This window comes from Stylophora pistillata, chromosome 14 (genome assembly GCF_964205215.1).
Source record: "Stylophora pistillata chromosome 14, jaStyPist1.2, whole genome shotgun sequence".
Lineage (NCBI taxonomy): Eukaryota > Metazoa > Cnidaria > Anthozoa > Scleractinia > Pocilloporidae > Stylophora > Stylophora pistillata.
In genome coordinates, this window is record NC_142532.1 from 8,531,055 (window position 1) to 8,545,313 (window position 14,259).

The following is a 14,259-nucleotide window of genomic DNA, read 5'->3' on the forward strand; positions in this document are numbered from 1 at the left end:
AGCTTACATGTCAGATCTATAACAAGGTTTTTTCGAGAACGATTTTTTCCAAGTGTAGATGCAGTTATCCCCTTGTTCAAATTGGAATCGCTCTTGCTATCCGACTAAATCTTGTTTTTCAATTTCTTTTTTTTTTTTTTTTTTTCACTGCAAAGAGTCACTAAGTCAAGAAACATCTTTTCAGAAGGGTACTTTTATGAAGGAGGACCTGTTGGCCTTGATGTACCATGCAAGTTTGGAAAATTCGGCTCGCAATTTAGCACTATGCATTTGTTCCTAGATTTGTTAGATTACGTTCATGAATGATCAGCGTCCAGTTTCAATGCTCTTCCTAATAAAACTTGTAACACCGCCCTCAATGACATGGCTTGCCGCATTTCTGCGTGGCAGGAAAAATGATAGAGCTGTCAAACGAGAGGACACCTCGTGCAGTAAATTCTGTGCAAATAAATTGCTTTGTGCCTGTAAAGAAAAGTTTTAATGCTTGCGCTTCGTGCTTGAGTTAAATTTTCCTTTATCCATTCCCTTTGGGTTCCGTGTCTACAAATCTCGGAGTATCCTCTGCCGCCACAATTGTGGCAGAAACAGAAGAGTTTCGAGAAACCGGGTTGAAGGGACGAGCGGTAACTTAGATGCTCAAAAAGCTGGTTTTCATGTTAGTTGTTTTACAACCCTTCAGACCAAGTTGTGTGACAAGGGTTGCATTATTTATTTGAAATCGAACTGATTGATGGAAGACTGGGTATGAAGACTTCAACATGGCGAGTAGCTCGAACAGGATTCGTATTCACGACAGAGATGTTTTTGCTGCTATAACTGAAGGTCCTGCAAATGTATTTTCAAGCACTCCTTTTCTTCTTGTAAAGGCCAGGTGAGAGCCAAAATGCTGGAGATAATGAAGTTGCTTTCCCGTAACTGTGATTTTGTTGGCTCGTTGTTTATTGTCGGTTGTAACGTAGGTCATAGTCACCCCCTGTAGATCATCGTCGGCCTGATCGTTGTAAGAGTTGCTTTGAAGCATTTGGTTAAAAAAAAAAAAAAAAAAAAAAAAAAAAGCGGTGAAACCGATTTATAAATTGTGTTGTTAGTTATACAAAGCAATGTACTGTTTTCTCCATGGATGGAAGTTTAACTTAAAAGCTGGGTGTCTGAGGTATATATAATATGTAGGGGAGGATTAACAAGCCGCTGCCTGCAGCCCTATTCATTGATCGATCCAACAAATGATGAACCAGTCTTTCGCAGAGTTTTTTTTTTTTCCAAATGAGCTACAGGGACTAAACTTGCAGTCCAAACAATTATTCTTTGTCTCCAAGTTGACTTTTGCTATCAAAATATATGCGAAGCTCTCTGTCCTGTATATGCTTGTACGGTTTAGCTCGGGTTAGTAGGAGTATTGCTGACAGCAGCTTAGTATTTCGGGCAAGATTTCCATTTTACCCCTTGCATTATTAATCATGCATAGAGTGTTGCAAAGAAACCTTTACATTTAGATTTTATGAAATGGAATGCAGAATTAATGTATGGGGTTATATGGAAATCTTTCCGTTTACTATTTCGCCTGCGCTCTGTAAGAAACCAGGTAGGCATTAGTTGATTGGGAAACTAAAAGTAAATATGAACCGTTTGATATCCAAATCTGCTTCAATACAGCATACTTTCTTAAAATGGTGTCATAAAAACTAATCGTCGGCTTCTTTGACTTTTACACTTTGTTTATTTTTCCAAGGCTAATTGTATTCAATTTAACCGGATATAATTTTGCAAACATAATATTTATATTCTCTCTCAGATTTGAACTAATTTCAGATTTTTGAGCAAGAATTTCTGCCCTTCTAACTATTGATTTAGATTTCTATACCTATAAATAATTATTGCTCATCAAGTTATTTAACTGCCATGCAAGAGGATGTCAGTGTGCTCCATGAAAGATACCATGCTATTAAAAATCTTAAAAGTGTTTTAGTTCAAAAATGTAAATTTTTATGCTTAATATTTAGAAACTGCCTTCCAATGCATTGAATTTCAGTTGTAGATGCTGTTGTTTTGAGAGACTGTGCTATAGACCTTTATTAAAATATAGCTTTTCTTAATGCTAGTCTTTAATGAAAATTAGCCTCTTTGGCCTTGACAACATGTCTAAAAATGCTATGTATAATGTAGTAATCTTAATCCGTGTGCATTTTCAATGTTCTCTTCTATGGAGTATTATAGGACAGAAACAAATTTGAAGTTACCATTAACAACATTTTGCTCCTTTATTGCATGTAAAGCAAATAGATTCCATGTTGCTGTAGGTTAGTTCAGCAGTAGTTCAAAGACAACAATAGAATGAGGTCAAGTCTTGTAAGAACACCAATGACACACTTGTCTGGGCCTCTTTTGCCACTTTCTTGTCTTTAATACATTTTGACAACATCTGTGATGTATAACTGCAGATGCACAGCAAAATGGAATTTATTTGTTATATAGAATTTTCACTCAAAAGTGAGGCTAAAAAGGCATACTCGAATGCACATAGAATAATAATTGTGCCAGCCATGTCAAATGTGGTTAGGCTACCAAGCAATACTTAATACTTGGTGACTTAAATAGATACTCAATAGTCAGGTTTCAGAGTAAGGACTGGAGCCTATAGTTATTTTTCATATCTGTATTTACTGAAAAAAAAAAAAAAAGATAGGTTCCAGTCCTTACTCAACCATACTTAATATGGTGGTATCCAAAGTCAAATTTCCTGATGAGGTTTTCTCACATTATATCTCATTTTATTCTTTGACTTGAATTATAACTCAGCACTTCTTATAGTAAACAACTCCAATATTTGTTATTTTCAGGTGGCTTGCAGATGACTCAGCTCAAGTCTGTCCACTTTGCTCACAGAAGTTTACACAAATCCGTAGAAAACATCATTGTAGGCAGTGTGGAAAGGTTCTCTGCAGCAAATGTTGCAACGAGAAGGTGCAGTTACCTGTTAACTTCATCCTCTCATCACTTGATGCCTTCACAGAACGCCCTCCTTGTCTATTCAACCTCCGTTATTCTCTGCTGCAGTATAGTGTGCATGGTCAGAGCAGCACTCGACCCATTACACCCAACCATCAGTAGGCATACTCTTTATACTCTTCTTTATACTTTTCCAAGGGCGCTGACAAGGAGAATTTGTTTAAAAATACAAAGCTTCTTTAGTTAGTGATCATTTCCTTTATTCTCCTGACCTTGATGTGGGATTCTGAGGTGATATTGTAAGGAGAAGTTACATGCTGGTCACGCTTAGGGATCAAAAAGTTAAATGCTTCAAAATGTTTTCATAAACTTTTTGTCTTCATCATTAAGTTGGATTTTGTTTAAATTGTTTTAAGTCCCCAGTTCCTTACATCATGGTAAATTTAGGTCTGATTTCTAACCAGGGGTTTCCATAACCTTTTTAGAAGCAAATGCTAATAGTATAATAATAGGTGGCTGTGTCAAAAAAGGGGGCTGTAAAGTGAAACCTAAGAACCTGCAGATAGTCTAAACAGACAAAGTAAGAGATCTTGTAGTAAAATACTTATAGAAATACATGCAATTGTATGTTTGTAGAATACTTGTCTGTGAAATTTCCTATCCTCTGTTATATGAAATGAAAATTTGTATTGTTAGGTTCCTCTTCCACAACTTGGTTTTGATGAGCCAGAGAGGATTTGTGACTACTGTCTTGAAGTAACTTCTCTTGTGACAAAGTCAAGGTCACTTCAGATGGTAAAAACAATCAATACCATTTTATAATATTGTAATACTTCTGTTAAATGTTTTTTTTTTATCCGTCTTATGTATTGGCTACCAATTTAGCCTTCCGAGCACTTTTTCATTGATTGTTGTAGAACCAAAACCAAAGTTATCTTTGTAGTTAATCAGAAGAAAGGAGGAGACTGCTTAACAGCCAATGAGAACTCAAAGTAAAACATACTAAACTTTCTAAGGGGGGGTGGGGAAAATGAGGGCAACTAAGTCATGCTTGCATCTGATTGGTCGGGAAAGTAGTACAAGTTTTCGGAACCCATCACAGAGCAAAGTAAAAGGGAAAAAAAGCAAGGCCAGATTGCTTTCAAGACTCAATTAAAAATAGTTGCTCCATTAGGAATGTGGTACATTGTTTTGACATCACTAAACAGTAAATGTTTTGCATAATGTACTTGTAGGCATTCAAACTAGAAGCAGCTAAAGGTTTGAGGGAGTTATGCAAAGATCCTGATGGACTCACAAAGGTGAAACACAGTTAATGTTTCTTTTTTTACTAAGATTTGTATTTTCTGGTCCCATTTTTTCATGAATATTAATTTGTCACGATCAAGATCGGTAACAACTTAATCCCATGAGAAAAGGAGATGTACTCAAACAGTGTTGATGCAATTCTATTGATGATGCTTAAAGAATGATAGAATTAGTGACACACACATGCACACACTGTATACGTAGCAGCTTGAAAGAAACTGGTTTTACATTGATCAGCATTTAGGTCATATAACTTTGTTTTGTAGATATTTCAGAAAATTTCGGCAATGATGCATAAATATTAGAAAATCCTTTAATTCTTGCATTATTGAATGATATGAATTCAGTTTTACTTTTGATGTATTGATATTCATATTTTTTATTATCTGGACTCTCAAGTATCCAGGCTATTCAACTCAATCCCCATGAGTCCACAAAATAGATGTTTGACTTTAAAAGAGATGTGCTGTATAGTTGCCTGATTTTGACTGAAAGCAAGTTTTTTTGAAGAATTATATTGAGGCTTACTTTGGGCAGTCAGCCCCAGTTTGACATATTTAATCTTTTTATCTCTCTAAGAAATCAATAAAATGTTTAATCATGAGTCTTCTATTTCCAATTAAATGATAATTTACAAAACAGTTAAAAGATCATATCACGGCAGCCTGCACTAAATACTTTTATAACATAACCAAAGTAAAGCGTGCGCCCTGATTGGTCAATTCAGCGTCCACCATTTGCCCATGGGTGTATGCTGCTGACGACAGCAAATGCAAAGACTAGTTTTCCACATGCGCTTGTTTTTTCTGGTCATGTAACATTTAGTAAATAAAAGAAAACTCTTTTGCTACAGTATATCAATGTTATGTTATAAAACAAATGGTAAACACCACAGTGTACACTATTGAGTTATGGATGCACTATGGAGGTTTGCTAAGCGCTCAAGAAGCTAGAGTCGCTCTCGGCTATCGCCTCGTCCAACTCTTACGCTTCTTTAGTGCTTAGCAACCTCCTGCGTGCATCCATAACTCAATAGTGTACGCTGTGGTGTTTACCATTTGTTAAATGAACTGCCTAATTCAGATATCTACATGTTTGCTTTTTTAACATAGGTTATTGAGATGGGTGGGGTACAGACGCTTATATTTCTCAGTCAAAGTGAGAATTATGAAGTGAAAGTAAGTCAATAAATTTAATGTTTCTCAACCAAGACCAACACTCTTGAAAGTTCTTAAAATAACTGAGGGAAATGTGCTGCCTTTGCTATGACATCTGCAAATGGTTAGACATTCAGACTAGTTTTTCTGGATAGGATTATAATGGTTGGCCAACTAAATCAACCTCACTTCCTTGAACTGGGCTAGCTTGTCTGAATATTGCAAATGGATAAAACATTAAAAAAAATGTTTCAGAACAATCACATGGTGCAGACATACCAAATCAAACCAACTGCATTTCTTTCAAGATGCATTTGGAAAAAGCTTAATCTCAAATACTTGTGACCTCAAATCATTTTGACTAGTTTGATGATATTTAGAAATTAAACTCCACATAGACAACAGTAGCACAGAGATCATCTGCCCACTAACCTCTTAAGATATTGAAGGTCTACAGGTTATGAATGGTTATGACTTAATTACAAATACCTCTTGTCCTGTTCTGAAGTGGAATTTAAATGGATAACTCTGCGGTTACTTAAGATATTGATTCTCATTTGTTAGGCAGCAGTTGCCTCTGGACTTCAGATCCTCTCCACTCATCCCCCATTGCACTCAGTGTTAGCCAAATGTGGAGGCATTAAAGCCTTGTGCAGGTGGGATTAACAGTGTTTTTTATATCACTACCTGCACAGTTTGTGCTCTCAGAAGAAGCACTTATTGGTAATAAATATCCAATTGTTTTAACTGACTTTAAAAAGACTCACTTCAAGTTTTAGAGCAGACAGTACTCTCTTAATTTTTGTTTACTTTATTAACATTCTTAATGACATCAATCCATCAAGTCTCACTGTTTTGTTTAAGTTTGAACAAAGCTCAGCCATGGGGTGACTTCTCCAAAATGAAGTAATTTGTTTTTTAGGGGTTTTAATAGCAGCTAGGCAGCTGGTAGATCCACCTGCTTGTCATGTTTTGGATACCCACTTGTAACCTTTACACTTACGTCATTTTACTCCTGACATACAGTCAAGTAATTCTTTCAAGGTATCTGTTGAAATTTTTTTACCTCAAAGAACAATAAAGACACAAAATTGAAGAGACCTCATAATTGCAGGAAAATGTAACTGTGCAAGAGTGTAGCACTTCAAATTTTTACCAAGGGAAGCCCAGACCTACCTTCAATTGGAACAAAAGGCTCTCCAGGCCTTCAAAACTACCTTCCTGCTATTCGCCTCTCTTATTCTATTTGTGACAAATTCTTTCAACACCACTGTGATGAACTTGACACACCACTCTAACCTCTTCCTTGTTTTAGAAGTGTTTAATGGTTCATTGCCAATTATGAAGTAAATTTGTTCATTGCAGTATACTTTCCACTGTGAGTGAGAGCCAGGAGCAAACCTTGATTGATGGAATCAGTGCATTGATGATATTTTGTAAATCACCTGAATTAAAAGCACAAGGTCAGCTTAACTCTTGAAATGCCATGAGTGACCAAAACAGAATTTCTCCTTACAATATCAATATAATATCAGGCACACAAGTGATGAGAATATAGAAATTAAAATATTAATTTGGGAACTAATAGGTGATCCAATGCCAAATTCTCCAAACTTTGTTATGAGAATTGTATGATGAACAGTAGGAAGAATTCCAATGTACAAGTGAGATCTTGGGAGTGAAAGTTTAAGAACAAATCACTATTACTAGTATACAGTCTAACTATATACTGCGAAACTGAGGAGGTTTGGAAAGTCAGAACGGAAACATTACAGTGTGCTCCAAACTGAATAGAGAAAGATATTGTAAAAAAAACCTCTTTCTCTATTGGCTCAAAAGTTGCTTCGCCTCTCTTATTCTATTTGAATGACACTTTTGATTGTGCTGATCCAAGCAGTATGCAAGACACATCTTGCATATCAAGAAACCTTGTGATGCCCAAACTCATTGTGGCAGAGTATAGAAGAGTAGAATCCAAAGGACTGAGAGTCGATTCCTCATGGCCACTCAGAATTTTTTCTTTGTCACATGCTTGTCATAAGAAAAAAAAATCTTTAACCAAGGTTATGATTCTTTAAAAGCTGTAGGCTGGAGTAAGTTAGCTAATCAACAGTGTGTGTAACTTACAGCAACTGATGCTCACTTAAACACTGTTTTCTTTTTCTTCTAGCCTTAGCTGATGGTGCATTGGATCCTGTGTTGACAGTATGTGCAATGAAAGAAGCCATCGCTCTTCTTGCTCTGATGACATTAAGTCACATTGTTGAACATCACGGCAACTTAGCTCCCCTTATAGAGGTTACAGTTTTTCTTTAATTTTCTTTTTTATGACTGTTATCCTTGTTCTAAAAATGATAGATGTTTTCAATTTTTTTGTTGTACCTTCAGAACAATCGGAATGCCCTGCCAAGAATTCTAGCTTTGACAAAGGCTCATGATGAAAAGGTATTATGTGACTGAATTACGAATAATGTGTCAAGGCACTTTTTTTCATTGGATCAAATATGTGAACAGATATATCTCTTTTTATCCAAAATTTGAACTGATTGAACAGTGGGCTAAATATTCCCATGAAGTCAATGGCAGCTTTTCCTTACCTTGAATAGGTTTGAACAAGAATTCAGATCCTCTTTGTTTTGGTATTGCCCCTGTACTAATTTTACACAGCACTTGTTCATCGCAGTGTACCATTCATGTTTGATAATTTATTTGATAAAAATTGAGATTTATGTTCATTATAGATTCAAGAAATATCCCTGAGAATTTTGGCACAGATGTCTGTTGGTACAGACTGGCAGCGACATCGCATTGTTCAGGTGGTCTTGTTCTTTTTAGATCTATTTTATTTTGCAGCTAGTTAATATTAAGCAGGTGTACAGTTGGGCAGAAGAACCTGTTAACTATCATGATCAGTAATGCCTTTTTTTAATTCAAAGATGATTTTATGTTGTTATCGTTATTAAATTTTAGAAATTAAATGGTATTTGAGAAGAGTCTTAATATTGTGCTTTAAATTTATTCCTTCATGGTGATTTGAAAATGTGATTGATTGTAATATTTTTAAAGGGTGAGGTGGACTTCAATTTAAGATAATTATAATCTTGTACAGTATAAATATTACAAATTACCAATAAATTTACCTGGGCCTTTGTACATCGAATGATACAGAGAAGGCCATGAAAGTTGATTGTTAACCAGTTGTAGCGATACATGTAAATGTACTGTAGATGTATCTCAATCTGTTGTTGTGCTTATTCAAGTTTGCAAGGAGATTGATCAACCACTAACTATGGATCAACTAACTGAAGTAACACAGTAAAAATTATAGGTTAATTTTATTAGCAAATCTCAGTTCATTTCAAGTTAGTTTAGAGAATTTTGTATTGGGTCGATTAACAATCAATTTTAATTGATATTGTATTTATATTGTAAGGAGAAATTACATCTCTTTAACATATAAGCACCAATGAAATACCCCTGTCTTCACATGTGAAAAGATCACTGTTGCTATGGTTGCATATAGTGCCTTTGATTTAGTATTTCAATATTGTTTATAAATAATAAAGAGAATTGTATATGGCCACTTGATAATACCAATTTCTCTTCTTGTGTTGAAAAATATTGCACTCTGACTTTCCCTTTGCCCGCTTGTGAAATATTTTTCAACACTCATAGGCATTTGCTGTAAGTGAACTGACTGAATAAAACAATGTACTAGCCCTAATTCTGTTTCCAGGAAGACTTCTCAGCTGGTCGATGTTTAGTTGAAGCTCTTACTAGAGGACCAAAAAATCTACAGGTAGCAAAAATTGTTTTTGAAAGGCTTGACTTGCAATTACTCATGGCCACATATTAATTTCTGTTTTAATATTCTACCAAGAGATTGCAATGTCAGCAAGAAGGATTTAATAATTGACAATTAAAGTATAAAATTCTCCTTTGAAACCAATTCTTGGTAAGGAGAATTGCCAATTAGAGTGAAGATGTTGAGATTGGGTTTTCCATGTCATTGGTTTGTCAGCAGATGAAGAGGTCACAGGGTACTAAACTCTTTGTGCGTAATAGTTCTTGCTATCAAAAAAAGTGTAAAACCAAACTGAGAAATCAGAAAGGCTAATGCTTTAAAACATCCTATTTAGAAACTTGTTACAGTGGCCAATTTACATTAAATTTTATTTATCAACTCAGTTGTTAAAGCAAAATTATCTTTTTATTACAAGGTCCTTGTTAATGCATCCTGTTTAATTGCTAATTTGGCAACAGGAGACCAAGATCAGGTAAAATTCATTTACACTGCACATCATTTTCACGTGTTAAAGAGGATTTCAGAAGAATTGATCTGAATATTTTAAAAAACAATGCAGACATCCTTCAATCTGGACTTTCTCTTTGCTAATAGGCCCCACACCGTCTTCCTTTTACCTAATTTGCTTACACATTAACTATTTTCCTGTGGTTGTTTACTTAAGATGTCCCTAAGGGATTGCTTACAAGCCATGTGTTCTCTGACGTCATCTCACACTGGTCATATAGACATCCAGGTACAAAATGATTAGTATTTGATAACTCTCTGATAACTCTTGGGGAGCAGGGATGGCACAGTGGTGAGAGCACTTGCTATGGCCGAGGTTCGATTCCCAGACCTTGGGTTGAGTTTGTTGTTGGGTCTTATCCTTGCTCCAAGGGTTTTTCCCTGGGTCCTCCGGTTTTCCTCCCCACACAAAAACCAACATTCCAAATTCCAATTCAATCTGGAAACAGTGGACAAGAAGAGCCTCCAGTGGAATGTCCATTGCTAAATTATTATTATTATTATTATTAATTGGGAATTTCTTCCTTTTAATGAAAGTACATCACAGTATGTTCTTTAAACCTTTACGCTCCAATATCAGTAAACATATTTTACATTCTGTTCTCTCTACATTTTGTTGGAGAATTTGTATAACAGTCAAGAGCATCTTTAGTTGGTGATCATTTCCTCATTTTTTCGTGACCTAAATGCTTGATTCAGGGGTGATATTGCAGAGAAATTAGATGCTGGTCACTCTTAGTTCTTATTTAATGATTTTAATTGTTTTCAACCATTATCAAAATCTCAACTCTTATGAGATTTTTTTAATTTTGATAACATATAAGTTAAAATGGTTTTACATATTTTCACAGACACATGTATCTAGAGCCCTTGGTAACTTTTCAAAGTTTCATCAGAACTCGTCTATTATGGTATGTCTTTATTTTTTTGATATGGTGCTGGACTGTGTTCAGTTTTGTAGTGTTTCTCCAAAATTCAGTTACACTGTGCCTGTATATTTGTGTGAAAACGCATGATGAGGAGGGTACCATTGGTACATGTAATAATTTCTTTCTTTTTCTAGATAGAGTATCTTCCCAGAATTGTAGTGACACACCTGAAGGTACTTGTAAATTAAAAAATGGAAGGAGCTAGACAGATATTGTTAATATTATGTAACTGAAGCTGGGTAAGGGAAGATAACTATAAACAACCAATCCAAATTCTCCATTACTGGTCCTGTAAGGGCTGATATTTTGGTGCTATGGGACTAAGCATTCTCCCAAATGGTTCCTCTCCATTCACTACTTGTAGGGTGTTTTAAAATTTAAAATTTTTTTTTTTTTTGCAGTCAACAGATAAGACAATCAAGTGTCATGGCCTGAGGACTGTCATGTATCTTGTTGGCCATCAGAGAGAAAAAGCTGTAGATATTCTACTAAGGTATTTAAAAAACTAGTCTAAGAGTAGGCATACTGAAATAGAAGTAAGCCTTTAAAACCATGAAATTGTTGTCTTTGTTGTACAATTCTTATCATGTTAGTTCAGAGAATCTGGTATTAGATCAACTAATGATCCTCTTGTTGAATTTTTTTTTAATTCTCATAACCTGTCTCCTTGATATTGTATTTATATTGTAAGGAGAAATTCTGTCTTGATATCTTTGGGAAGTTGAAGGATCAGTTAGTGCTTCATGTTGCATTTAGGTACTGTGGAACAACCTTACCTCTCTCATAGGCAAAATGATCCATGGACATAGTTACTAAAATATAATTCACATACTGTGTAAAAGCAGGCAAGCAAAGAATAGTTTAGGGGGTAAGTTTCTAAAGAAACTGTAGTGCTGCATCAGTGGGGGTTACAAGGTAATTTGGTTATATCAACTAAGTTGAAACTGTAAATTGGCCACCATTTAGAGTTAAAAAGCTGACGTTTTGAGCGTTAGCCCTTCGTCAGAGCATTTCGCTCTGATAAAGTCCTAATGCTCATCATTTTGATACCCATGAATAAAGGCTGATAGTTTCTAAAGAAACTGTTTGGGGCTGCGTTGGTGGGGGTAACGAAATAATTTGGATATATCAACAAAGTTGAAATGGTAAATTGGCCACCGTAACAATTACAAAAGCTGACGTTTCGAGCGTTAGCCCTTCGTCTGAGTGAATAGAGGAATTATGGGTTGTGTGTGCTTTTAAAGGCAGAAAATGGAGCTACGTTATTGGTGGGAACATGGCAATGAGAAAAACACGAATAAATTAGTGAAATGAAAGGCTTTTCTGCCTTTAAAAGCACACACAACCCACAATTCCTCTATTTGCTCTGACGAAGGGCTAACGCTCAAAACGTCAGCTTTTGTAATCGTTGCAGTGGCCAATTTACCATTTCGACTTTGTTGATATATCCAAATTATTTTGATACCCAGCTCACCCTGTACTGGAGTTTGTGACTGTGATGAAGGACATTTTAGCAAACATTTTAATGTGTGTTCAATGTTTGATAATTTAATTTGGTCATATTTGGACTGGGTCACTCCCGAAATGAATACCGGTAATACTGTAATTATTGTGGTGTACAGTACCCTGCCATATCAACAATGATCAGATGCTCATTGACCTTACACACTCAGGCTTCAACATTTTTATTAATGTTATCATGTTCATGCCAATTGCAATCCAAGATTGGAATTATTTTCTGTGTATCAGCTAGTTACTTGACTCTTGGATGTTTACTGCTTGACGTTTTTACTAACAGTTCATTGACAAGTTATCAGGGTAAATTTGAGCTAAGAGAAAGTAAAATTATAATACTTCAAGTTAGTGGGAAGTTTGAGTTAATTGAGTTTGACTTAGCTGACAGTAAATGACTGACACAATGGGGTCAAATCCAAGGGAAATCTGATTTTGTTCAAGTTAGGATCGAGTTCTGGTAAAACGAGTTTGAGTAAGCAGGGTTGTACTGTATTCAAATTGATTATGATGTATACTTAGATCACTTAGTTGGTGTTGGTGGATCATGACAACTTTGCCCCAATTTTTTTTTTTTTCTGTTTTGTACTATTCAGGGAAGGAGCTCATGAAGTCCTTACAAGTTTAGGATCATTCCCTGGAATTGTCGATGCAATTCAAACTGGTTTGCTAAAAGTAGTCACCACTATTAGTGACTGTACAGTCACGAAGTAATAGTCATATAAACTAGTGATGTATACTGTTATTATCTTAGTTTGATAATAAATACATGTATGGTATAGTTTGTGTAGCTAAGAAATATCCTAAATGATTACTTTAATTTGCTATTTTTGAGTTGGTAAGATTTTTAATCCAAAATGTATCACATTGAGCTCTTTATTTGATGCAAATTTAGAAGGAAAGTTGTTTTATTATGAACAGACTAGAAATGCAGAACTAAGAAATTTTTAAAGGGGGTAAGTTTGTAAAGAAACTGTGGTGCTGCACTGGTGGGGGTAACAACGTAATTTGGTAATCAACTAAGTTGAAATTGTAAATTAACCACCGTAAAGAGTTAAAAAGCAGATGTTTCAAGCATTAGCCCTTCGTCAGAGCTCTAACGAACGGCTAATGCTTGAAACATCTGCTTTTTAACTCTTTACAGTGGCCAATTTACAATTTCAACTTAGTTGATATTACCAAATTAAGAAATTTGAACTGGGCTTTGTTCACATTAGAGTTAAGTTTTAATGAGGAAAGCTAATGGGTGATCTTTTTTATATCTCTTGTTAAATTTGCAGGTTAGGATTTAATTTTTGGCTAAAAGATATTTGTATATCAGTATTCATATAAGCTTCCTACTGTATGTATATAGAATAGGGCTCTCTTGACGTAATTACATCCAGTTTCGTACCAGCTACAAAAAAGAATTAGTTATCAGTTCTTAAGGGTTAAATTTTTAAATCAATCAAGAAGAAACAAAAGAGGAATATGGATGGAGACGACTGAAACACATTATGATTACAGTCTGAAATATTTTGGCTCAAATGGTGACATGTATTAGCCTTTTGTCATTCAAGCCAGTATATGGTTTCTTTTGAGACTTTTAGATCTAAAGTGAGTAAATCTAGAAGCTATTCTGGATCTTTTAGGGTTTTAACTTGACAAAAGAACCCCCAAAATGATCTCCTATTTATCATGTTTAGAAATTGCTGAGCATAGTGTGCCACTTTTTTATTTTTACCACCTTTAGATGTCATCTGTGATCTGTTACTGAACAGGCATGTGGCAACATGGAATCTATTTCTTTCGTACGATAAAAAAATGTAGTACATCTTAAGCTGAGCACTATTATAATTACACTTAGGTAGCACGAAAAGCGCTAAAAATCTTGAACTAAAGCTCATCTTTCAAACCGGCAGTCTAAATCCCACAGGGATCAACGAATGCTTTTCATTCCACTAATTTATTCTTGTTTTTTCGTTGCCATGTTCCCACCAATAACGTAGCTCCATTTTCTGCCTTTAAAAGCACACACAACCCACAATTCCTCTATTCGCTCCGATGAAGGGCTAACGCTCGAAACGTCAGCTTTTGTAATCGTTACGGTGGCCAA

The 14,259-nt window shown here is 35.3% G+C and overlaps 1 protein-coding gene across 1 annotated transcript; it reads left to right on the forward strand.

Annotated features, from left to right (window-relative positions):
* The first annotated feature begins 713 nt into the window (after positions 1-713).
* On the forward strand, positions 714-13,983 carry LOC111333186 (uncharacterized). The gene is made up of 17 exons (XM_022938720.2): positions 714-871; positions 2,838-2,961; positions 3,643-3,741; positions 4,182-4,247; positions 5,367-5,432; positions 5,976-6,067; positions 6,777-6,874; positions 7,582-7,709; positions 7,800-7,856; positions 8,153-8,227; positions 9,148-9,210; positions 9,632-9,688; positions 9,881-9,952; positions 10,575-10,634; positions 10,787-10,825; positions 11,054-11,145; positions 12,761-13,983. Exons 1-17 carry the CDS (start codon positions 759-761, stop codon positions 12,876-12,878), a joined length of 1,419 nt encoding a protein of 472 aa, XP_022794455.1. The 5' UTR covers positions 714-758; the 3' UTR covers positions 12,879-13,983.
* The last annotated feature ends 276 nt before the right edge of the window (positions 13,984-14,259 follow it).